The sequence below is a fragment of the Cladophialophora carrionii genome (assembly GCF_000365165.1).
Source record: "Cladophialophora carrionii CBS 160.54 unplaced genomic scaffold supercont1.5, whole genome shotgun sequence".
Taxonomy (NCBI): Eukaryota; Fungi; Ascomycota; class Eurotiomycetes; order Chaetothyriales; family Herpotrichiellaceae; genus Cladophialophora; species Cladophialophora carrionii.
Window position 1 is genome coordinate 108,154 of NW_008481830.1, and position 25,122 is coordinate 133,275.

Below are 25,122 nucleotides of genomic sequence, written 5' to 3' on the forward strand. Positions count from 1 at the left end.
ACAGTTGGTATAGCACATCGACATCTGCAAACGCACTGAGGGATCGGGTATATCCTATATATATAGCAAGTACCCTGTACAGAGCACGAGGACGGAGTATTGTACCTGAGACACCTGCCCGCGTGCTATTATATGAGGTGGCGCAAGGTGTAAGCCACGGCCCTGAAGGGGCCATCGAGGCTGATGGGCCGATCCATCTGGTCTTGCGCACGGGTACCAGGCACCGTCCAGTGAGTCCGTGCGAGCTAGGGACTATTGTGGGGGGTCATCCAGGTTCTGGTGTGCGCTGTACGAGCTACACGTCTGCGTACAATAAGCTCTCCGGGCACCGCAATCTCCACGCATGTGAGGCTCCTCGCAATTGCCTAGACCGGCCTAGGCTGGCGAGCCCCAAGCCATCAGACATGATGGCACCATCTGCGTCGAGGATTGCTCATCTTTGCGGTCTGCACGGCGTCCGTCTGGCCAGCTGGGCGTCAAGGACGTCGGCGAATGAGAACTGCGGCCGCACCAATAGGCTGACCATAGTCTTCGCATCGGCTACGCGAGCATCCTTTCTTGCTGCTCGTACTCCGTACTTTTTGTGAATCTGCCAGGCAAAAGGCTCCAACAGCTGCGTCTGTATGCGCCTCAAGGGTTCAATGTGGCGGGCTGGAGTTTGACCCATACGCCATCCCGAGGAGACATGGTGACCCCAATCTTGAACGTAGTTTCGCCGTCCTCCATCTGGTATCGAGTCTCCTCGCTCGGCCACCTGGCGTGATTCCGGCCCAGGACTGTGGACGCGGGGGCTGCAGCGGGATCAATCGTGTCGAAGGTTTGCAGGATGCGGATGACGACATATGAAACAGTCATCATTGCCATATTTTCTGACACAAATGGGTCAGCACAATTATTCCTAGAGCTATCGGCCAACAGGCTGTTGGTCAAGACTTACTCCCCAAGCAGACGCGAGGTCCGGTGATGAACGGTGCGAAAGCGGCTTCAAAGTCAGCCCTGGGGCCGCGCGCGTCATCTTCCCACCGTTCTGGGCGAAACTCGTCAGCGTCGACGCCAAAGATATCGCGTCGGTGGTGCATGGCATAAATATTGAACGCCACTTTGGCTCCAGCTGGAACCAACAATGGGTCTCTGCCCTCGACGCCACCCCCTTCTGGAAGCCATGTGTGGGTCTTCGCCGTGCGCCCATCCAGGGGCACTACGGGAAAGATGCGCAGCGTCTCGTTCAAGACATGGCGTAGATATGCGAGAGCTGTGATGTCCGCCACAGTCGGGGGTCTTCCCCCTCGAACACGGGCCTTGATCAAGCCACGAAGCTTAGCCATAACCCGTGGAGTTCGAGCCAATGCATACAGCACCCATGCCGCGAATGAGGCTGAAGTGTCGCGACTCGCCAACAGGAGGGCGAGGAGCTGATCTCTGATCACCTCCGGGGAAGCCTGGTCTCTGCTCACCAAGGATCGCATGAATGACGCACTACTCGTGTAATCTTCTTTCCCAGCCTTTGACCTTGTCTCCTGTGACTGTGCAGCTTCTGACAGGTACCCGTCCACGAAACGCTTGACGATCCTGCAGGATTTGCGAAACCGAGGAGAGTCGACAATCCAGTAGAGGTTGATAAGCAGCCCTCTCTGTCCAAGCATATGAATGGCATGGTTCGCGGCCTCCGAGAACTCTGTTGCGCTCCCTTTGCCCCGTTCGCCCGACAGCTCTTGTCGCCCGAAGAGCAAGGAGTCAGTACTTCGGCCGAATATGGCCTTGGTAGCAAAGTCCGTGCTGAGTTTGAGCAGAAGTTCCGAAATTTCGACCGCCTCGTTATCCCGGGAGGCTGCAGTAAGCCGGCCAAGTAAATGCTGGACAAGACTTTCCAGTTGGATGAAATCATGGTCGGTGTTCCTGTTAAAATGCGGTCTTATGACCGGTCCCAGTCAGTATGTCTCGAGATCGAGGGCAACACGTTCGGAGCCGACCTCAACATGGCACGGGATTTCATCCATTCCCGGCCGTCTAATGCGAGAATGCCATGCCCAATGAGCGGACGAAAGTTGCCAGCGCGGTCTGCTCCAATCTCATATTCTAGGGGCGCGCATCAGCATCTGCCTGTCCGCGAGGGACAGGGGACTTAGGCACCTTTGAAGCGAGTTTTGCACACAGCCTCAACATTGGCAGGTGACCTGGTCAGAATGACATACTGTCCGGGTAATTGCTGCGTGTAGGTGTCTCCGTGCTTCTCGAATTCTTGCAGCATGAAGGCCGGAAGACGGCCTGCTCGGTCTGCCTTGATGGTTGGGAGCGTCCTGAGGTTGGTGTGAGCAGGGACCAGTAGTCAGCTTGATCAGACACTTACTTATCGAGGCCTAAGGGCGGCCACAACAGATTGTGTAGATGTTTTTGTGGCGGCTTGCAACCGTGCCTCGCAGCGAAAGCCGTCAAATCCTGTAAATTTGGAGCGTCAGCGAGACGCGGATGTCGTTGCCTGTCATCGGATCCCTGACTTCGGTGTAAGAGTCGGAATGCCACCCATACCTTCTGTCTCTTCCAACGGGTGATACCAGCCCACACGATCAATCCAGCGAGGAAGAAAAGCAACGCACCAGAGGTGTCCATTGTACCGTGGCAGGGGGACAACCTTGACCCGGAGACGGTCAAGATCAAGGGCCCAAAAATTTCGGTCAGATGCGTCTCCGAGGTACAACTTGGCACGCTGAGGCTCGTATTGATCGTCAGCCGTCTCCGGGAGATAGCATTCACAAGTATCACAGTACGAGGTACCAACGAGGGACGAGCGGTTACTGGGGATCTTGCAGAGCAGCATGTGGCTTACCACAATGTGGCGCAGCCTGTAGGGCGATGACCTGCGACTTTCGGTAACTTCGGTCCCATGAAACGTCGAGCAATGGTTGATACGAAATGGCCAGGCCCGACTCCAAAGCCCATGGGCATCGCACTCTCAACAGCATGACATCGTGGAGCATCAAATAAACAAGATGTTCATCCAAAGTACAGTAAGTTCCTCAATTATGGGCTGGCCGTTGTCTGAAAACCCGTAGCATCCACCAGTTCCCCAAGTCGTCTCCATCTCTCAGCATTTCACAACTACTGTTCTCTAGATGGGGATTACACTATCCTCCTGCTTTTGATGGAACGTAAATGGTACTAGGGATTCAACCCGATCCAACTCCTCGGTAAGACCAACCACCTGAACGCCAATTACAGAATACCCCCTGAATATCTAACAAGAACTGTCAGAAACTCTTCGCTCCTTGATCGTTATCAGCTGCGTATCCAAACTCGTGGCCCATCATTCATCATCCGTTGTCCATCAAATATGGGGCACCCATCGGCCCCAGTCCACCTGCTGATATGCTGACGGTGGCATCTTCCTCAACGCCACAAACGATTCCACCAGGACATACAACCTGCACAGGCTGTACACGATCGTTACCACGATCGAGGCGGGGATCCTCCACCAGGGGACAATAACCCCGGTCACTTGCCCTTTCTTGGACCTTCTGCGAGCCAAAAACTCCTCGAAATGATCCATGAAAAACCAAGCAAACACACAGCCCATCATGGCGAGCGCTGAGACCCGCCAGAGCAACTGCTCGATGTCGGTGGCCAAGGGGATGTTCCACGCTGCGATATGAAGGCCGGCGTAGGCGACGGTGGTGATTGCACAGACCAGCGTGACAGGCTTTTCCATCACAGGCAATCGGTCATTCCTGATCCGGTTGGCATCGTATGGTCTCCGGCCCCAGACGTGGCCATATACGTCCGTGAAGGACGCCGTGAATGTTGGGAGACCATCATCGATGATGGTCAACCGGTTGTATGGTGCCAAGAGATTCCCATTGTCGTCGACCACCTTACTTGTCTGATGTCCTGCAACATATTCTTTCAGCAAATCTCGCTCGGTGCCGTCGCTCCTGCGGGTTAATTTGAGGTCGATATCCTCTATCGCATGATCGGGCATTTCGAGAATGACAAAGGTTTGCACGTCGTAGGGTTTCCGATACCATGCAATGAATGTGCCCAACGTGCAAACGACGAATGACAGAGTGGTGATCTCCAGTGTCGTGGTTTCCAGCTTCTGGATCGTTCGGGCAACCACCTGGACTGCCAGCCACCCGACTTGCATGATGGCCAGAAACTTGGCTAGGGAGTCGGACTTGCTCCGGTCGTTGATCTCGAGCGGGGTTATCTTAGGAAGGTCGATATATTTTCCCTGGACCAGGTAGTTGATGTGCTTGGCGGTGATGATGTGTACTGCTCCGGTCCTGTCTCGAAGACGGAAGCCGCCCATGTTGGCGTAGAAAGCGTGCCGCAACGTCCATCTCTCGTCACTTTCCCTCTTCTTGTGCTGTTCGAAGGTCTCGGATCGCCGCAGCTTTGGCCGCGTTATCTCTGTCTTTATCTTGGTGGGTGTCGACTCGAAGTAGGGTCCGATGGGTTCGATTTCTGGGCTCGGGGCCGGCTTCGACTGCAAGAGTCCCGACTCCATCTCATGTCCTTGGTCCTGTTCAGCAATGATTTCTCTCATCTCCCGCCAACAAGCGCGAGCAAATGACCACTGTCCGGCGGCCAGCAGTAAGACGATCTCGGGAACCATGCAACAGTTACCAACTACGGTAGATTAGCGAAACGCACGGAGGAGGACATAAGAGACGTACCCCATTTGATCCTTCTTGCCCATAGCCTGACCGTTGTGTCGGTGGTGGGGGGAGCTGGTACGTTCAGGTGCACTGCTGTCCAGACGCAAACGAAAACTGTGAAGAGGCAGGACCAGATGATATCCATGGTTCCTCGAAAGTTGGGGGAATCCTGCCACGAAAGAAAGTCTTCCGCGCCATTCTCTTCGTGTTGGGCGCGGCTCAAGCTTGGGAGCAAGATGATGAGTGTGGCCGCGTGGGTCTTCATCATTCCCTTTCGTGCCTTGGAGACTTCCAAAGTCGAGAAACTTGAAGTCCAGCTCGGTGTGATACCAGGAAGGTATTATATGCGTTGGGGCAGAGCCTTGAGCACAAGGCGTGAGGCTCCAACTCCCACCCACAGGCATGCCTTTGCAGAAGGTGGGGTTCCCGAGAATAAGGCCGTTCGCTTGGGCGGCGAGGAGGTCCAAGATCTGTCAGTATCCGTCGTTGCAACGTTGGTGCTCTCTTGGGAAACATCAAGTGTGAAGTTCAAGCGAATGGCTGTGAACTCGGGAGCATATTCACTCCCGGAAAAATGGTTTCAATGACATAGCCTCGCGCACAGAGTCATTCTGCTTGTGAAGACAAGTGTGTATATCATATGATCGTTATAAAGGGGCTGTGGAGCGACGGAAGCGAGATGGAGGGTGTCGAGACGCAGCTGGCGACTGTACCAAACAGTCCCCAGCAGAGCCTCCACTGCGTCGTCAACCTCAAGCGAGGATGAATCATCTCTGACACAAGCGGCTTAGCTGCGAAGTTCAGCAGACGTGCATTCCCTGGGCAAGCTCGTCAGGCGCCAGCCATCGGTCGAACTGCAGGTACCTCGTAATCGCGTTCGACGCACAGCGATGGAGGTCGATTCCAGGGCGCCTCGGGAGCCAACCACTCAATCTGCTTCTCGAGGCCCGGCTGAGACGAATAGCAACAAGCTCTTCACAGTCGACGAGGACCAGCCAACACCACGCCGAGCGTCTCGAAGTGTCAGGCTGTCACAAGCGAGATGTTTGTTCTTCGATGGTTGAGGGATAAAGGACGTTCAAGCGCCCACCAAGGCTCTGGGAGGGGTGAAGGGGTACGGAGTACTTTGGACAACAATAGCCGCCCGCATTCAGTGGTGTTGGAGGGGTTGTTCGTGCACTGGGCAAGCTTGGCCAGAGGCGCCAGGGGCCGTCCCGTCTCTTGGGGGCGCCGCCTGTTTGGGGACGGCCCTGAGCACCCGAGCCAAGCTACTGCATCACTCGTCTGTATCATTCGCAGACACAGTTTTGGTAAGGCTGGTAGAGACTTGGGTTTCTGGACTTCGCTGTCCTCACGAGAACCTAGGTATGCAATGACTAACCCTGCAGTGCCAGGCAAATGGCCATCCAGCAGAACGAGTCCCTTTGGTGCTTGGGTAGGGGTTCAAAAACGTCCATCCGAGCACATGGCTAAGGGCTATCTTTGCACTACACCGCACGACGCAGAGCTACCGCCTTCCTTTTTCATCCGAGAACCCCTCTGTATTTCACGAATGGTGCAAAGTCTGCACTTTCGGGGCCGCAGATTCAGGCATGTCTCACCTTAGCGGTCGATTCTGAGAGTATACTGAAATCGTCGTCATGGATGCGTCAAGTCTCTGTTAGCAAACCGCACTCGCCGAATTGTCCACTGCAGGCCACGACTCACTTCTAGTGACCTGCTCCACTGATCTATGTCTGTCGATGGCCGTGTGACAAAGGTCCGCAACTCGGTTGAGTTGAGCGGCTGCTGCAAACTCCTCATTTTCCCGATGCTCGGCTGAGTGTAAGTCGCCCTGTGGTAGAGAAAGCACTATTCGCCTCCTGTCCATGATGCCCAAGTTGTCCCATTGAGTCCCGGCGTCCCGTCTCGCGGAGCTCACGACTGCCTCTGCCTGAGGAGGTCAAGCTCTTCAGCTGCTGGTTAAGCCTCAGCCTCTGATATAAGGAAAGTCTGCGCCTCCATGACCCCTTTCGCGCTTTCGTTGTCCTCGATGCACTCATTGTCTTATGCCGGCCGATTTTGGAGGATACACAGTTCAGGCGTCAACAACGGCCAGCAACAAGCATGAAAAATGATATTTGACAGGGTATCCCTGTTAGAAGCCCAATATGTACATTGCAATATTTGGAATTCTTTCGCTCGTGCGAGTCTGACCTCCTCACTCAACGCGCTTTGATCCACATGATAGAGCTTCTCTTCGTCTGGAACAGCAGCAGTCGACGCCACCTGTCGGTATCTCAACAGTTCGCACAATGCTTGGTCTGTGGCAGCCACGACGCTACCTGTTTCACACATTAGCACGGGGATCTACTCAGCTCCCTACTAATAAGATCTTGCTTGACTCTGGCGTTTTCGAGTGCTCGCCCGCCTTGAGAAGGACCGTATCCGTTCCCACTAACAGGTCTGAACTAGGCATTATCGACGTGCAGCGGGTGCGATGTTCGTGAGCATCTTCCACAGGCTGTCAGCGGAACATGCTCGCCAAAGTATGTTGTCTCGTCTCTATCATTCACTGACAGATTTGGGGTCTGATTTCAGAGGCTGACCTCGAGGATATGCGTTCAATTATCGAGCGCTCCACTTCGTCACGCCAGCACTGGGAAAGACATCGCGGGAGTCTCAGGGCGATTAACTCGGAATGGGAGGCTCGAGGTTGCGCGGCTTGTTCGGTCAGACTAGGACACATGCTTGCATGCTTGCGACAACACGACAGGAAGCCCAAGTCAAGCAAGACCAATACCGCTGATCTAACGTCGTACATCAGAAAGATTTCATAGTTGTTGAGCATCCACCTAGGATCTCAGGACATCAACGCAGGCACTAAACATGGAATTCTGATACGACGGAAGGGTGAGAAACTCGATGCGGTCGAAGTCCTAGGAGATACGGAGTAGTTCTGAGCCAATTCACTTATCTCTGAAATCAAGATTGGCTTGAGATCATGAAAGCGTTGACTCGGGGGAAGGCAATCCCACGGGCCAGGATGCGATTTGATGAAGCATGCATTACTTATGCTTGGAAAGCAACCGATTCGATGGCCTCGTGCTCTGGGTCAGCAAGGGATGCCTTCGCCACGATATGCTGCTGCTCGATTCGACAGGCACGCTTGACCGAGGGAGAGATCGTGAAGTCGTGCACAAGATGCAATTCGACTTTGATCAGAAAATTATCCGCAGGGGCAAGACGGCGGCCACAGAAAAGTAGCAGTGTGGGTGCAGTCTTTACCCGCGAGAGCTTAGTGAAGGCTTAAAGTTGGAGATGCGGAAATTGACTGGCCGCAGCGCAGATGGAACCTGCTCCAATCACTGTCGTGCTGACAATGGCAGAAAGATGCGCAGCAAGCCGCATGGGAAATCATTTCGGTCACACTCGAAGATGGACAGATCGCAGAGCTATGCGACCTCACTTGTACCTGTGTTTAGGGCTAATCTCCCGGGCAAGTCTTTGGCATAGGCATCACTTGGTACCGCCCGACATTACTGACCAAGCCTACTGTACAGGAGGGACTCGGCGTGTTCTCCCCAGACTCGAGCCATGCGTCTGACTCCTGGACTCAGTGAAGCCACTCGAAAGCCACCCGCACGCCTTAAAGTGCGCCCGCAAAGCCCGATGAAGCCCACTGGCTGCTCCTTTGACACTGTTCTGAGATCAGCGGGGTGAACAGAGGACCATGATTGCACGAGTGAACCACAGCCGCGAGATTCATCTTCACTAGCGTCGTTAACGCGAGTGCTTAACCCTGCCTAGCCACCGCCAAAGGGGAAGCCTAGTGAAGCCTAAACGCGCCTGAGGATCCGGCGAACTGGGGTGAAGTTCCGTGGCCGCGAGCCCGGCATCAAGGCTTGGCACCATCTGCCCTTCTCGGTGCCTTCGAGCTGCAACTCCTTTGTGTGCCATATCGCTTGCTTTCAGCGACTTTTGCAATGCTCTGAGGAAACAACACAGCCTTCGATCGGCCTCTTTGTCACTCGTTTCTTCCAACTACAGTCATTCTTTTGAATCCAACCTCAGTCGTTCTTTCAACCACACCCCTTTTGCTGTTGTGTGGACTGGTCCACGCCCTTGATTCCGTGCAGAGTCTGGACCGAACACTGGCCACCGCACACCAGCTCGTTGACAACTTTACCCTCCACACACACACCGCTTCGAACCTTCCTCCAAAATGCCCTGCTTATAGCAACCTTTCCTCCACATCCCGTCGTCGTCACCGGGCCAGACATCTTCAACGCCGTTCACCTTCATGTCATGTCCTCCTCGATCATCCCCAAGAACGAGCCCCGGATCCAGGCGAGGAATCCCTTTGCACGTCCGGGTCCCATCCCGGAATGGAGGTTGGAAGGTCTTTACGTGGAAAGGGCACCTTCGCTCGTAGCCAGGGACGAGGCATCTTCAACAACGTCGACTCCAGCTGTCACGACCTCGTGCGGGAAGAATGATAACTCGGGCGCCTGTGAGAAATACTATGGTTCCGGTGGATCAGACACGACTTTGCCCATCGTATTAGGCGTGGTGATTCCGTTGGGCATTGCATTGGTGGTGCTGATATACCTGCATCGACGGCACGTAAGAAAACTAAGACGTGAAGATGCCGACGACCGACACAAGTCTCTAGACTTTGGCCTGGAGGTAGCAAAGCAGGGAGATAAAAAGCGGAATGGCAGGAAAGTTCCCGAGATGTCGATGGCTGAGGGCAAGGAGGCTGGTCTCAGACGAGGACGTGGCTTGTCGCTAGACATGGGAGCCCACAATCCATACCTTCTGCCCCCCGAGCTACAGAACTCCAGGGAGTCGCTACACTCCCTCTCCCGCTTGAACACTGGCGACGATAAGTACCGCGCAACCGATTTCATTCCCGACGACGGTTCCATTCGGCCACCTTCCAGCATGAGGAGTCCGCACGATGATTCATCAAGCTTCACAGGCTCTTCTAGCCGTCGATTTCAATCCGACTCGAAGCAGAGTCTACTTGCGAACGGAGCACCGCCATCTGGCCGAGTTACTCCCACCGGTTCGATCTCTGGCAGCCGCAATCCTGTACCGCCAGTCAGAAACAACAATCTGCTCGCTCCCACAGTACCTGAGGCTGCCCGTGACTCTGTGGTCAGCACGACGAGTAGCATTGGTGCGATCAACGCTTTACGAGCTAGCAACAATTATCTTGGGCAATTCATCAGCGGCGGCACTCCTTCAGCGAAAGAAGACTTGGACCAAAAAGAGCCCACCACCTCTGTGAAGGAAGTCAAGGGTGACACTCCGGTTGTTCACGTCCAGCCGCCTCCGCCTGTTGTCATCAAGAACGCTCCACCGGTTTCTCTCCCATCAGCAGATTCTGCTGCTCATGATCGGACACCTTCCAACCCGACTCTCGCGGTGACTCCGTCTGAGAATCGCCAGCCGCGGTTGCCTCAACTCAGTTTCATTGACTCACAAGGACACAAGCAACAAGCCGTCCAGACAGAGAAGCCTCGTCAAATAGCATCCATTTCGTCTCAGAGTACCCCTCAGCACTCCAACGCCCCTTCCACTGACATCAGCCAGCACCCAAGTGATCCAAAACACCACACATCGCAAGACCAGGCTCAAACTCAAGTTGAGGAAGAGGACTACTACGATGAATACGAAGCATATGGTGACTACGACCAGCAGTACTACGACGATCAGGACTATCAAGATTACTATGATTATCAGGAGCAGTGGGGTCATGATCCGCGTCGGTCCATGATGGGTCTGCGACCCTTGCCTCCTGATGATCCGTCTGAGAACCCGGAGGATCGCGCAAATCGAATCCGGTCTTTCTACAAGGAATACTTCGATGATAGCAAGAATGTGAATCATGGCCAACAGGCACAATATTACGATGGTTCTGAAGGATACCATGGCAACTATCATCAAGGTCATTTCCCCGAAGGCTACAATGATCAGGCAGCCTACCATCCGCCTCGTGGGATGTCACAAGCGGGCACGTACGGCAGACATCGGGCCACAATATCGAATGGAAGCTACCAGCCCGGCCCGAGAGCATTCTCATCCGCGTCTAGTCGTTATGGCGGACCTCGGATGCCGCCGCCACAGAAACTACCGCCGCCAGCAGCACTCAACCTCCTGCCAACACCACACAAACTCAAAGAAGACACCTTCTTGCCCATTGACTTTGCGCCGCCCAAGAAATACCATAATCAGAGAGCTGGTACCCCCGACAGTCTTCGAGGAGGACTGAGGCCTTACTCTCCATCAGTAAGACCGCACATCCCGCTGGTGTCCTCGTTTGATGATCTGGCTGTCATACCAAGCCCGTAAGTCTCCGTCCCAACATGAATCGGTTTTGATAGCTAACCACATCTGCAGTCATCAACTACGCAAGTCGTCCACGTTCACTGCACTAGATTTCGCACCACCAGGGCGACTCAGAACGAACGATACCGCCAGTGAAACTGGAAGTATCCGCAGCAATCGTTCTGGAATCTCAGCACTCCACGCCCGCAACATTCGCACCGGTGCATACCGTGTCAGCCGGATCCCCAAGGAGGTAGCAGGCACTAGGGACGAGCTTGCGGCGGCTCTGCGGCCACAGTGGGATTTGAACCGATGATGGCGCTGGGTGGTATTGATGTACCTACATATTCGCTATTCTGGTATTGTCATTGCGTGGAGCTTGGAAGCATAGCGAACGGCGTTCAGGCCGGCCAGGGCGCACGCTCATAGATGCCCTGGGACATATGTCATTTGAACACCTGAGAGCGTCAAGTCTCTCAATGAAAATAATCGAATGTACACTATGAATGGGAGGGTCCACAAATAGAGATCGGTTCAGCGTCGCCCGCGACACGTGTGGTGTTTGCTCGGCTGTCTCTATGTACACATCATGTGAGAGAAGCTGCAGTCGACTTCGTTGCCGATTTGTGTGGGTTTGCTCGTCCTTCCGACTGTTGCATGCGACGTGCATAATGCAGGATCCACGGACGGATCATGTCACACATCCTACTGGACGATTGAACACCTGCAGCAGGCTAGTAGAAACCTTGACACCCCGGCACATCTGACCTGGGGAAGCACGGGTGGGAAGCCATGAAGCTGAATCGAGAAGAGTGACCGATGCTTGAGAGGTGGCCGGCTCATTGCAGGGCAACTGTCCATGATGCTGGTGTCGGTGTGGTACAAATCCCTCGCTTCGGTGCGACCTGTGTATCACGGTGGTGGTGGAGCCCACCTGGATTTTCTTCCCAACGGCAGCGGTCTCAAATCGGCGTTATCCGTGGGCATCTCGTAATCAGGACGGTACCGAAGCTGCGGCTTGCCGCAAAGCAGCTTGCCGACAGTCTTCGAGGTTGCCAACGGTTGTCGACTTCTGAGTGCCGCCTCGGCGTCGATCATTGATCTCTTAGCGTCTTCTGTCGGATGATTATCGTGACTGCCACTGCTTCTGTCCCTCTTCTCAGCCGGGGTGGTGCCAAGTTTCTCGAAGTGGGTGACACGCCTGGAAATCTCGGGTGAGGGGGCGGTCGGGGACGTTGGAGGCGTCCGCCAGACCTAAATCTGGCAGGAGCAATGCAACGGCCGCGGCAGCCCTAGGCCAAACGGCGCAGGGCAAATGAAGCCGCCAATTGCAATTTTAAATGCTACCCACACCCGCAGCCGCAGTTGTTCCAATGCCACAATCCTCGCCTTCTCCTTCAGTCCTTCACAGCTCTGCCTCTTCGCTTGCCACAGCTCCGGCGTGATTCTCATCTGGATCTCGCCCTCAAGTACAACCTCGATCCGGTGCGGCTGTCGCTCGTTACCTATTATTTGGAGACCTTGTCGACGCACATTCTCCGACGCAGCGGTTGAAACGACTTATCTTCACACCTGTCGTATTTCAAGCCGCTGTCATTGGACAAAGTGTACTCCATACCCAAGGATCACACACAGAGTTCGCGTCCTGACACAGAGCCTGACACATCCACGCACACCCACCGCCCACGCGGTGACATCCATTCCGATTTCCCTTCATCCTCACCTTTTCCTTTCGTACGCTTACGGCACTACGAGAGCTCGTCATCAGAAAGACATCGATCTGTGTCCGATTCAATGTGTCGGTAATCCTTTGGGGCCCCTTCGAATCCGCGTCCCGATCTTGTCTGTTGCTGCGGCAAGCGTCTGTGTGTCCTTATCCAACCTCTATAGTCCCGACTCACAATGTCGACCGACACGAGTACAGCCTTGACCGACTCGGTCAGCGTGACGACGATAGGCACGACGGTCACCAGCCTTACCACCTCCTTCTCAACCACGATCACCGTTACAGGGTCGGACACGATTTCTACGTCCGAGACATCTTCTCTCCCTCCTGGTACGATTACTTCCGTGACTTCCATTCCTCCCTCAACTACAATTGTTCCTCCCTCAACCACGCCGACCTCCAGCCCCAGTGTTATCGAGGTGACAGCCACAATTACACAAACACCATCAATCACGCCCGAAGCCCCCACAACTCCCACTCCCTCGGTCATCGTCGTCACATCGACGTTTGCCCAAGACACCACCTCCGATACGGCAACAGACCAAACCACGTCCACCTCGTCCAGTGCAACTACCACACCATCAGCTTTAAGTGCCTCCGGGGGTGCGAATTCTTCAGGTGGCTTGGGTTCGGGAGGAAAGATCGCAATAGCCGTCGTCATCCCTATCGTGGCTATTGCCGCGGCCTTTTTGATCGGATTCTTCTTGTGGAGAAAGAGGAAAGCCAGGAAGAATGCAGAAGAGCTGCGCAAGAGCGAGATGGCGGAATATGGTTTCAACCCCAACAGCGACCCGACACTAGCAGCTGTGGCAGGGTACGCGGACAACGGCTCTGAAGGGCCGGATGACAACAGCGGATACCGTGGATGGGGAGCCACTTCATCGAACCGAAAAGCCTCCACCACTCTCGGTTCCAATGGCTTCGGCGCCGGTGGTCCGGCGTTGTCAGAGAGCAGCAGCCAGCCAGGCGGTTATGGTGCGCAAGCCTCGCCCAACACCGCGTCGGACCGTTATTCCGAGGCTCCTCTGATGAATGGCCACCCCGAAAGTGGCGATGGTGTCGCGGCACTGGGGGCTGGCGTGGGAGGACTGCACAGACACCGAAGCGGAGCAGGAGACATCCGCCGCGGACCATCCAATGCTTCTTCTGCCTACTCCTCGGGACACCAATCCGACACCTCATCAGATGCACCCCAAATGCCTGGTCCATATTTCCAGGAAGAAGTACCTTATAACATATACAATGACGCGAACGCCAGCCACGGCCCTTATGGCGACGGTTCATACGGTGGTGCTGGAGGCCAACCCGTTATCCGTGACAATCAAGCAAGGAGAAACACTCGCATCGAGCGAGCCCCAACATTCCCACAGGCCCAAGGCGGCATTGCCCAAAATTTCTAACCTCGCGAACGACGACCTTGTCAGGCTCTTCTTTGTTGATATCTCCTTTGAGCTGGCGGCATACTTGACTGGGCGTTTATTGGCAAAAGGATTCAAAAGTCTTGCAGCAGATCCTGGAGTCACATGGTCTTTACATTTAAATTATACCCTGCATTTTTGGTACTCTGGCTGGCGTCCATGACGAATCTTCTTGAATATTATGGAATGTGTGGAAGCGGTCCGCCGCCTCTTCCATAGGATGTTTTGCGGCCATTGGCTTCGCAAACATCGACAGCCGTCACGCAAAGCTGTCCAGTCAAAGGCTGCGAACCTGACGGAACCGAAGATGAAAGGCCGCACTGGTCGAACTTTGACGGGAGGCGAATTTAAAGTTGGTGATATTTGGAGCATCTACGGCCGATGTATCTAGCTATGGAGGGAAATCTGTCTTAATCGGTGCCGTCTTATCAGCGCTGCACCTGAAATAATATTCATTTATGAATCACTTGATGGGCAGCCATTTCGCGTTGTGCTGGAACTCCAAAAGCTGATGGTTTATACATTAGTTGTAGCAGGACCGGCAGTCAAAGAGCTTTGAAGCTCGTTCTCGAGCCCGCTAGATCATCAAGCTCGGGTCGTGCGCTCTTTTATGCAGAAAACATCGACTAGGACTGATGGGAGCCTGCCGCTTGCGTCTGTCAAGACCAGAGCGTGCAGTGCTTGATAGGATGGGTGATGCGCAATGGGAACTTATGCCTCCCTGCCACGCCTGCGCAGGCACGTCAACGCTCGAGGCTGAGAAAACGCGCTAATGGGCTCGGTTATCGATAAGCTCAGCCTTGCCGTGACGTACCCTATGTAAGTGCTCCCCGGAAAAGACCACTGAGGGAGCAAGCAGAGTCCTGGATCTACTATATAGCTACCTCAGTGAGCTGTGCGCAGGACATACACGATACGCCCAGATTCGGTGGAAATTGCCACTCGTGCAAATGCTAATCTAGTCACATCTAGGCTGCTGCGAAAGAAAAGCCGAATCGACCATCAGCCACCACTGACTGGTGAGTCACTTTGACTTTGGTCCGGTGGGAATAAATTCTTTTTGCAAGCCGTACGGAGGATTCCAGCACATCTTCAGTTCGGCAAACCACTTCTCTTGCCATTCCCGGCCCTTGAACTACATCTTTTCGAGATCTTGAGCGCTCAAGCTCGCAGGAAGGAAAAACTTTGCACATCTCAGTCCATCATGCCTCGCGGTGGCAGAGGCGGCCACGGCGGCCCACCACCACGTTCCGTCCTCGTTTCCAAGGCCCTCTCCCGACTTCTCCGTCACGCCGCTGTGGCGGAGCGGATCCCCATCGACAGCCACGGCTATGTGCGCATAGACCATCTGCTTGGCTGGCAGAGACTACGCAGCATGAAGCCGCCCGTCACTTTTGCAGAAATCGTAGAAGTTGTGCAAGAGAACGAGAAGAAGAGGTTCGCGTTGAAATTCGTCGACCCTGCCTCTACCTCTACCGCCACCGCCACCGCCACCGCTGCTGCTGCTGCTGCTGCTGGGGATGGAGGAAAGGACGGGGTCGTGCCTCCGCCGCCGCCTCCGCCTGGGAATGACCCAGGTCTCGAACACGAGCAGGGACCCGACGGCGAACCAGAAACCGAAGCACAAGTCGAGACCACCACACAGCACGCCATCTCGCGGTTTGAATCAACACCACCGTCCGACCTGGATGTGAAGCGGTTCTTCATCCGCGCCACCCAAGGCCACAGCATGAAGACCATCGAGGCGGAGAACCTCCTCACGCCTATATCGCTCGAGGACCCCGCCAGCATTCCGGACACGGTCGTGCACGGTACGTTCTACGGCGCGTGGGAGGAGATCCTAAAGAGCGGGGGACTAAAGAGCATGAGACGGAACCACGTCCATTTCGCGACGGGCCCAAGCCTGCAGGAGGTTTGGCCTTCCGCGGCAGCCGGGACGGCAGCAGCGACGTCATTGCCCGTATCAGAGGCAGCCCAGAGTGACGGTGATGGCGGCGTCAACAGCAGCAACAACAACACCAACCACGACAACAACAACGACAACGCTCAATTTTCGAACCAGAACAATCACAATCACAATCACGGTCACGGTCACGGTCACAAGAATCTGGCCGATGTGCTAGGCCAGAATAAAGCCATCTCAGGCATGCGCAGCGACGCCCAGATCCTGATATACATCGACATTCGCCGCGCGCTGGCCGAGGACAAAGACATGAAATGGTGGCGGAGCGAGAACGGCGTGATCCTCACAGACGGGGTAGCAGCCTCGTCTGGAAATGAAGTGGCCGAGAAGATCGTGCCGGAGAAATACTTTCTCGCGGCCGTGGAGATCAAGGAAGGCGTCGGCTTGCTGTACGAGCACGCCGCGGGAGGAGTGGTCAAGGAATTACCCGAGCCATTGAAGAGTAGGCCGCCGCCTCGGGGGAAGGGCGCGGAGCCGAGAGGTGCAAGAGGAGCGAGACGAGGAAGGGGGAGGGAAAGGGACAAAACGGACCGGGCCTGAGGGATCGAAGTACATATCTGGTTGTGTGTGCCGAAAACGATTGGCATGGGGGAGGTCGTCCCACCGTACGTGTACGGAGTACAATAAGAATACAGCACGAGACGAGTCGAGGCGAGGCGCGGCGCTGGCCAGCGGAAAAGAAAATCACGGGGATCCTCGTCCCGCGTACGGAGTACTGTAGCAAGGCATCATACAGTACCACGCACATGCAGACGCACGCGCTCGCTACCGCGGCCTCATCTGAAATCCTACTCTACCCGTACGCAATCATTTGCTCCGCAAGCGCTCGTGAAGGGAGAGCGGAAGGGAGGTCCTTTTACCAGCTCTTTCATCATGGGAGCTCAATCATCCCATTCACTCACTCACCCACCACCACTCACGCACGTACAGTACGCTGCTTCCACAAATCTTCTGCGTCAATCCTCATAGCCGTTGAAATCGCCGCCGTTGGGGGCATCGTCATATATCCCTTATAGCCACGAAGACTACTCCCGCATTTACAGTACTTCCACGAATCTCAGGTGTTGATTCTCATAGTTATTGATGCGTCGCCGTCGTTGGGCGTTGTCGTGCACGCATGCCTTGTGGCCATGAAGTGTAGCCTCTTGTGGTAGCGCGTCCACACGTCCCACACAAGGTCCCCCGTACTCTGTGTTACTTACTCATACGGAGTACATTGACTGAACACCCTACTGTACTCCTGACAGACTTCCAAGCGGGCACCTTGTACACAGCACAGAAAATGGACTCGGTAAGGATCTTTACATTCACTCGTACTGCAGACACAGACTACGAAATTCATTACCATTATTCCTCCCCGTCCACACCAGAGAGCCAGCCACCTTGCACCTTCTGGCAGTATCTGGTCCAGGATATGGCACATGACCGGTAGCTGTATGATTATCGTACAGAGACAGACACACACACATTCGTAGATGTTCAGACATGAAATTCCCAGCATCAATAGTCGTAAGAAATCCTGTAGTAGGTCGGTAGGTTGGTTAATTAGTTAGTCAGGTGATGTGACAAAACTGATCATCCCGACCGATCGCTTTCGCTCTTTCTCTCTTCTTCTTTCGTCTTCACCCTTCCACCGCCTCATCATCGTCCATTTCGTTCCGGGCTGTCACATAGTGAGCCTCTTACTCCCCCTTGCTCCTGTGGTGCTATCGCTATTCATGCTCCCCCTGACCATTGGCGCAAATGCAACGGGCGGCGGGATCGTCGGACTTTCAACCCCATACTCGACTGGCACGGCCTCCTCGTCCCATCTCTCGTCAACCCGCTCCATCCCCGCCGCTTCTCGTTTTCTGGTACTCACAGCCTGCAGGGGGAACTGGAACGTATTGGCCCCGTTCTTGGGCATGCTCTTCGTCCTGAATAGACTCGGCTTCTTAGCACTATCGGTTTCCCCACCGTGGCCCTCGACGGATCCTCTATCGACAACCTTGCCCGGACGAGAAGTGGTGCTACCGGGCGGCTTTCGCGCCACATCGTCGAGCAGGAATTGATACAAGACTCGTGAGAACCGGGAGGATAGTCACCGGCTGGCCCCGCTGCTCTCTCGGTGCCTCTCCAAGTGCCTTTCTCTCGGATTCTCGCTCGGGGTGCCTAGATTGAGCCACGACATGTCGGTGTTAACATTCCTGGTGTTCTCCGGTTGCTGCCGGCCTGTGCTCGGTTTACGACCATGGCTGAAGTAGTCAGTCGTTTGTCGCGGTTCAGTGAACGGAGTTCGCGTCGCTTGCTGATGGAATGTGGGTGGATCGGCTGTGGATTTCTTCATGGTGCCGCTGGGTTGGACGGAGCGGATCGAGTTGGGCATCGGAAAAGAGGGGATCGAGGAGCTCTGCGTGTCAGATGTGTTACTCGTTTCGGCTGAGCTTGCGGTTGCCTGGGGTCGAGTCTGCGGAATTCCCAGCCCGCGTTGGGCTTGTTGAGCTGCGAGGTAACTGCTCGGAGGATGTAGCGGTCGTTCGGTTGGACCAGACCACGTGTTGCCTACGGGCGTCCATGCCGTCTCCTGCACACTGGTGGGAACGCCGCTTGAGAAGGCTCCTTCGAAGACCTGGTCATCTTCGTAGTCGTCATCCATGGTGCTGTCTGTCCTCACCGAGCTTGCACGGGAGATGTGCCCGGTCATACCTTGTACAGACTGCAAGCCCCTGGACTGCAGGTTTGGAGGTCCGTGTTCGAGACTAGGACTGCCCGCGGCGACATTTTGCGCTTCCAGTGGGTTACCGATGCTGTCTCGGAGCATGAACTTCGGAGACCTGGTGGCGCTTTCAGGGTTACCTGACCCGGGCCAGAAGCCGCTCTTTTCGCCGGAACTCCTCGTCAAGAATGTTGCCCTGTTCGCTGATGGTCGATCAGCCTGGAAGTATTTGCCCCAGCCTTCGTCGGTTTTGCGTTGGGATGGCTTTTTGGCCGCCACGGCAGCTTTTGGTGATGGAACGGCTACAGCTGGTCCAGGGCTGCCAACAGGTGTTGCTTTGCCAAGTTCGATGCTCGGACGTTCTTTGTAGTCATTTAGAATCGGCATCATGGGCTTGGAGATGGAGATCTTGGGCTGTTCTCTGTCCTTCTCTCGCTTGAAAAGGGCCTGCCCAAAGCCGATGCCTGACCCGCGATACTCGGTCTTCATTCGATCCGAGGAGACACGGCGAATCAGCGAAGCTGGGTCTGGTCGGGCCACACCCAACATACCAGTGGTGTCTGCTTCCGTTATGTAGGCAGAAGAAACTGGACTTCTCCCCATGGGCTGGCCAGCCGCCGCCAACGGTCCCAGGCCTCGTTCTTCGTAGTTGTATCCTGCTTCATGCTTCTTATCGTCCGGATACTCCTCCTCCTTTTCGGCTTCGGCCCTGCGCTTTCTCCGCCTCGATCTAAGCCACAATAGTAGAAGGAGTAGAATTGCTAGCGCCCCACAGATACCACCCAGTACAGCTCCGAGGACGGTGAGACCTTGTGTCTTGCTGCCAGAAGAACTTGATACAGCAGGAGTAGTGGATGCAGTAGAAGAGGAAGGAGGTACGGTTGATGAGGGCGTAGATGATGGAGTTGTGAGGGGGGCCTGCTGCGTCCCGAGAAGCTGAGACGCTGCTATCCAGCCGTTGCCGGATTGATTGAAGAAAAGCAGAGGGTTATCATCATTCCCTCCAATTAGAGCCACAAGTCCGTCATCACCTTGCGCCAGGCTGGATCCTGTTCGGCCTGTGGACGGCGCAAGGGTGTCGTTATAGGCTGGGTAAGTTCCAAGCGACGTCTGCCTTTTCGATTTCGAAGGCGGTATGAGTGCAGGGGATGCACTTGGTATTGCGCTACTTCCTCCAGCGGTTTGGCCAAAGGATGCCGGGGCACCGCCAGGGTTCAGTAGGACGTTTGTTGTCACTGTTGCTGGTGTCTGGCCCAGGTTGAACGTCTGAAGAATCACGCTACCGTCAGGAAGGGTGAAAAGCGCGCACTGTGCAGCTGAGTGATCAGGTAACGGAGCAGGTAATGTCACTCCAACATCCAGCCATCCATTTATAGGGTCGAAAGTGAAGGTTTTGTCGTTGGTGGAGCTGCCACCGACCATCAGGGTGCGGTCTTGGCTGTACGGTAGCATGAAGGGGCTGGCCGCGGGGGGTGCAACGGAACTGTATGCGAGCACCGTGTACGGCGGGTATAGCCCGATAGTGAAGGTCTCGGAAGACGGCCCCGAATCACCGTTCTGGGATCCTCCATAGACCACGAGCGTTGACGATGAGTCCAGATATGCTGCCCCATGGTTCAAGCGGTTCTGGGTGACGTTGACGACGGGCACAACAGTCTGCCACGTTTTGTCCTGGATTGAATAGCGCTGCAGCCCAGAGTAATCTGTTGTCGACGCATTCGTAGCACCACCCACGACGTACAGCGCCGCTTTCGAGTTGTCCCCGTCGACACCACCCTTTACGCAGACGGCTCCCGACACCGACACTCCATTTGTCTGCTCTTTCCACTTTGCGCCTTCCTTCAACTCCAAAGTCTGAAACGCGTCGGGTGAGTAGACGTAGATCACTCCGTCGTGGATGATGGAGCAGTGGTCCTTGAAAGCAACAGGAGGTTTCGGCGCGGACATTTCCAACAGGCCGTCTCAGCACCAATGCCAGGCGAACGTCCTTGTCAGATTCTCAATTGCATCCTTCGGCCGGGCTTGGGAAAGCGCTTTGGGGCCTCCAGAAGGTCCGGGGAAGCGAAAATCGACTTGACTCGTTGGGGCACCGCAGCACTTCGAGAATCAGCTCAGTCTAGGGTAAACGATAGCACAAATCGTCGCAGGATCCGGCAGATATTGAAACAGCTTCAGGCAGGATGTTGGGGCTTTCGAGGCTAAGCTCGGCGTTAGAACAGTCACGATGTGCACTGTCGTGGTACTTCCTAGGCGGCAGGCTGCTGGAGATAGGATTGCGAGAGCGGCAACGCAGAGCGGCGGTATGGTGTCGTCGCGTTGGAGAGGAACTGCAGAGTCGCGTCGGTGCTGTGTAGGCGCACTTCAGCAGTGTTTTGGTGGTGGGAACGACAGCGGTGATCCGACGGGGTGGGTCAGTGGAACCGCAGGAAAGTGTTTGGGATGCAAAGCGTAATGCCGATCTGCTCTCAACCTTAAGCGAAGAGGATCCCAATGTTGATCCCAGGCTGATCTTATGGTGTTGACACCGTCGGTGGCGATGACACGCTGAAGGCCGCAAAAGAGAAGAAGTGACGATGGACAGAGCGGTGTCGAAAGTGGGCGGGTCAGGACGGTGGGTGGTGGGTGGTGGGTGGTCTGTGAAATGTGACCGCGGCCGTTAGCCATGGAAAGTCGGAAAGCAGCGAAGCGCAAAAGAAGGCTCTCGAAGGGCAGAACAAGCAGACCGGGCCACTTCCCACTTACCCAGTCACGCCAGTCTCTCAGTAATCGGTACGAGCCACTGGGCAGAAGAGCCGGGATAGGCTAGCTCTGGAAATGCGCGGAGGAAAGGGGAATAGCTTGTGCTTTCACATCGTGGTCACTGCATGGCTTGTAGTCCAATTGTTGACCCTCGTCGCCTTCACCCACGCGGCCAGACACTCGCGCTCTCACCCGCATCACCCGACTCGACTGTGACACGAACTAGAGCGGGAAAGTGCCAAAAGCTCGATTCGTTGGATAGAGGGCTGTCGAGCAAGCCGCCTACGTGACGGAAAGAGGAGGCATCACTGGGCGTTGTGTTTCAAAAGGCGTTTGCTAGCCGGAACAGAATTGGCTGGCTTGGACTAGGCTGGTGGGGTGTCTGCAGGTACCACTGCCAGAGTTCGGGAGGCTCCAGGGGCTCCAGGAACAGGAATGGGAGTGGGAGCAGGAAGGGGAATAGCCTGACGCGGGACGCACCAATAGTAGTGTGATGGAGGCTAGATTACGTCACCGGCTGCTCGACGCACCAGACGCATCCAAGCCGCTACAGGGCAAGCGAAGGGAATAGAGGTTGCAGGGAGACGACCCCCAGCTTGCTGTGCGAGAATTCGTCCATGGCGAGACGTTCTCGTGCTTCCAACACGGCGACCAAGACCCGAACGCTGGAGTTCATTAGAAGATCAATATTGCCGCGTCATCTCGTGTGTCCATCTACGGAGTACGAGGTACTGCATCTGGAAATGAGGGCTTGGTTATCTCGGGGAAATTGATTTTGGAGAGCAGACAGCCAGTCGGACCTGGTGGAGAGGGTCAAAGTCCCGAGCATTCAGCACTTGCTGCACGATGACATACGGTCAGTGACCCATTACCCCGTATGGAGCCAAAATCTTCCTCCGGACCTCCCTCACTCCGGAGCCCCATTCGCTTGCTGTTTCGACTTCCATGCATGTGCCATTTGTAACAGTTTTGACATCTTGGCCGCGCTCTCATCGTCGGCGGGGAACACATAGTCAATGTACTCCTCAAAGCGATCCTCCTCGATCTTTCTTCTCTTCTTGACCCTGCGAGGCATCTGTTTCTCAATCTTCTCGATATCTTCAGCGGAGCCGTGCGTCTGCTCGAAAGACCGCCACGCGTTCAACAAGTCCACGCGTTCTTCCTTCATCTCCTTCGACTTGAACAGATCATGAGCGCGCTCGAAGACTTCCCGTGCTCGCCGCTTCGCCTCCTCACTAACAGGCCGCTCTTCGTTTTCGTCCGTCTCGGGCAGGTCTGGATCCGGCACATTGATTTCAAATCGTGCATAGTTGATCCACACTTTAACATGGTCTGTCTTCTTCAACAGTCGCTCGTACAGGGCTCGAGCGCGACTGTATTCTTCCTCATACTCCTCAAAGTCGATATATGCCTTCCACACCAGCTCGGGCATGTCAAGGGTAGGCTGTTCAATGCCCAACTCGTAAATAGCGCGTGCGCGTTCCAGGTCATCAAGACCGCGCTCGAGCTCGGCAAACTGAATCCATGCTTGACTATTTGAGGGGTTCCATTCGATCTGCTTCTCCAAGAGTGTCCGACACCGGGCGAACTCAAATAGTTGTTTCTCGAGGTCCACGTAGGCCCGGAACAACTTGTCTTTGGGGCACATGCCGATGGCCTGACCCAGCGTCTTTCTTGCTGCCGTAAGCTGCATTTGGCGGATCTCGAACTGGGCCTTCATGATCCAGATCTTGGCGAATGTCCACTTCTTGTGCGGTATCAATTTCAGGCACTCCTGGTACACCTGTCTCGCTCGCTGCACATCATTGTTGGTCACTTCCTCCCAAAGGGCGTAGAAGATCCAGAGGTAGATGTATCGACGCCAATGCCGTTTCTCTTGCGAGGGCGGCACCTGAGCGATGGCTCTTTCATAGACATCACGAACCCGCTCAACATCGCCCCCGGCCTCTTCTAACCGGGCAAAATCGATCCACGCGTCGTAGTTCCGGGAGCTGCTCTTTAGCTGTTCCTCGTACTGGACGCGTCGCTTCGCCAGGATGACATCCTCCACTCCCTCTCGATTACCGTATTGCTTCTCAAACTGAGTATACGACTTGTGCAGTTCGATCGAGCGCGATCGAGGTAGTCGGTCGAGGGCGTACTTGTAAATGGCCCGCGCTCGTTCGTATTCCTTCAACTTGGCCTCGTAGCGTGCGTATGCGATAAACAGTTTCTCATCCATGAAATCGTCTCCCAGTGTCTCAATTGCAACGCCAAAGACATCTCGGACCAGCTGGCTCGTGCCGTTCTCTTCTTCGAATTTTGCCCACCGAATCCAGTTGCGCGGTTCTGGATGGACCATCGTAAAGCGTTCGTAGATGGCTCTCGCCCGGTCATACTCGCCGTATCTCTTCTCAAGCTTGATATATGCCAGCCAAGCAGCCTCGTCAGGCTCCCAGCTCATCCATCGCTCGAAAACTTGTCGTGTGCCAGGAATGTTGCCGAGAGTCTCCTCCATGTAGACATACTTGTACCACAACTTGTCAATTCGGGGGAGGATTGTGACCGCTCTATCGAGGAGGTTCCGCGCATGGTTAATGTTTCTGTTCTTCATCTCGGCCTCGATATAGCGAATCCATAACACGACACTCGTACTGTCGACATCCAGCGCTCGCTCGAAGATGGATCGGGCACGGCGAAACTCCTTTTGCTCCAACTCCCATTGCGCATACCGCATCCAGTTATTCATATTAATCCTGTTGCGCCGGACATAGTCCTCAAATTCCTTGCGCTTGCGGCCTTGAAATTCATGGAGCTCTTCGAGATCAGCAAAGCGTTGTGTCGGTGCTTGTAGACCTGGCTCCTGTCGGTCGACGGCTTCGCGCAACAGTTGCTCTGCAGAGATTTGCTGAGGCGCTGGGGCCTTGTTTTTGACCCTCGGAGGGCCTCTTGAAGAATCCATGGTTAGGATTGCGATGGAGTCGAGGGAAAAGGTTTAGCGAGCGCGTTCGAGGTGGCCCGAAGGCTTGCGCGCTGAGACCGCCTCAGCAGCAAGAGAAGAGTATCGAGCCCTGATCTGAGTAGAGACCGAGGACAAAATGTCAAGCTTCAGTTGATGACCGGTGAACTTTTTGTTTCCCTACCAGTACGGACCACAAGAAGCCTGCGGAGAGACTCTGCCAAGCTTCCAAGATGGAGGAAATCGCATGACTCTAAAACACGGTAACCTGTTTCGGAAAATGGATCATGCCGCCCTATGATCGCTTTCGTCCTCACCCTGCGAGTACCTAACACCTGATTCTCCTCAGCATACTCGTATGTGATACCGCCTTTGTCATGATCAAAAGGCTGTTCTTTTTCTACGTTACGGAAGACAACCAGAATCTGCAACCAGCACAGGGACACCACTCTGTTTCCATTTTGGAGCCATCCCAGGCACAGGATTCAGCTGCTGGGAGAATTCTCAGATATGGTGAAGGTCGTCGGAAACTCCCGTGTTTGTTGGCATACTGTACGTGGACAGCAAAATCCAATGCCGCCACTACTCTGTATGTAAACATGATGCTAAGAATCGCCTTACAGGACCATAGCGCGAACATGCGCTCTTGTACCCGTCCAGGTGTGATGACAAGCGA

General features: G+C 54.9%; 8 protein-coding genes across 8 annotated transcripts; 3 read left to right on the forward strand and 5 right to left on the reverse strand.

Annotated features, from left to right (window-relative positions):
• Positions 1–630: 630 nt before the first annotated feature.
• G647_05856 (uncharacterized protein) lies at positions 631–2,607 on the reverse strand (the record flags this gene model as incomplete). Its single annotated transcript, XM_008730182.1, has 6 exons — positions 631–869; positions 938–1,911; positions 1,971–2,076; positions 2,131–2,297; positions 2,348–2,436; positions 2,527–2,607. The coding sequence occupies 6 exons, from the start codon at positions 2,605–2,607 to the stop codon at positions 631–633; spliced, it is 1,656 nt and encodes a 551-aa protein (XP_008728404.1).
• A 715-nt stretch (positions 2,608–3,322) lies between these two features.
• On the reverse strand, positions 3,323–4,917 carry G647_05857 (uncharacterized protein; the record flags this gene model as incomplete). The annotated part of the gene is made up of 2 exons (XM_008730183.1): positions 3,323–4,623; positions 4,671–4,917. The coding sequence occupies 2 exons, from the start codon at positions 4,915–4,917 to the stop codon at positions 3,323–3,325; spliced, it is 1,548 nt and encodes a 515-aa protein (XP_008728405.1).
• A 4,022-nt stretch (positions 4,918–8,939) lies between these two features.
• On the forward strand, positions 8,940–11,283 carry G647_05858 (uncharacterized protein; the record flags this gene model as incomplete). Its single annotated transcript, XM_008730184.1, has 2 exons — positions 8,940–10,987; positions 11,040–11,283. The coding sequence occupies 2 exons, from the start codon at positions 8,940–8,942 to the stop codon at positions 11,281–11,283; spliced, it is 2,292 nt and encodes a 763-aa protein (XP_008728406.1).
• Positions 11,284–12,869: 1,586 nt separating this feature from the next.
• On the forward strand, positions 12,870–14,093 carry G647_05859 (uncharacterized protein; the record flags this gene model as incomplete). The annotated part of the gene is made up of 1 exon (XM_008730185.1): positions 12,870–14,093. The coding sequence occupies one exon, from the start codon at positions 12,870–12,872 to the stop codon at positions 14,091–14,093; it is 1,224 nt and encodes a 407-aa protein (XP_008728407.1).
• Positions 14,094–15,315: 1,222 nt separating this feature from the next.
• On the forward strand, positions 15,316–16,614 carry G647_05860 (uncharacterized protein; the record flags this gene model as incomplete). The annotated part of the gene is made up of 1 exon (XM_008730186.1): positions 15,316–16,614. The coding sequence occupies one exon, from the start codon at positions 15,316–15,318 to the stop codon at positions 16,612–16,614; it is 1,299 nt and encodes a 432-aa protein (XP_008728408.1).
• A 1,082-nt stretch (positions 16,615–17,696) lies between these two features.
• On the reverse strand, positions 17,697–17,980 carry G647_05861 (uncharacterized protein; the record flags this gene model as incomplete). The annotated part of the gene is made up of 2 exons (XM_008730187.1): positions 17,697–17,737; positions 17,761–17,980. 2 exons carry the CDS (start codon positions 17,978–17,980, stop codon positions 17,697–17,699), a joined length of 261 nt encoding a protein of 86 aa, XP_008728409.1.
• Positions 17,981–18,154: 174 nt separating this feature from the next.
• Positions 18,155–20,716, reverse strand: G647_05862 (uncharacterized protein; the record flags this gene model as incomplete). Its single annotated transcript, XM_008730188.1, has 1 exon — positions 18,155–20,716. The coding sequence occupies one exon, from the start codon at positions 20,714–20,716 to the stop codon at positions 18,155–18,157; it is 2,562 nt and encodes an 853-aa protein (XP_008728410.1).
• A 1,699-nt stretch (positions 20,717–22,415) lies between these two features.
• On the reverse strand, positions 22,416–24,449 carry G647_05863 (pre-mRNA-splicing factor clf1; the record flags this gene model as incomplete). The annotated part of the gene is made up of 1 exon (XM_008730189.1): positions 22,416–24,449. The coding sequence occupies one exon, from the start codon at positions 24,447–24,449 to the stop codon at positions 22,416–22,418; it is 2,034 nt and encodes a 677-aa protein (XP_008728411.1).
• Between the last annotated feature and the right edge of the window lie 673 nt (positions 24,450–25,122).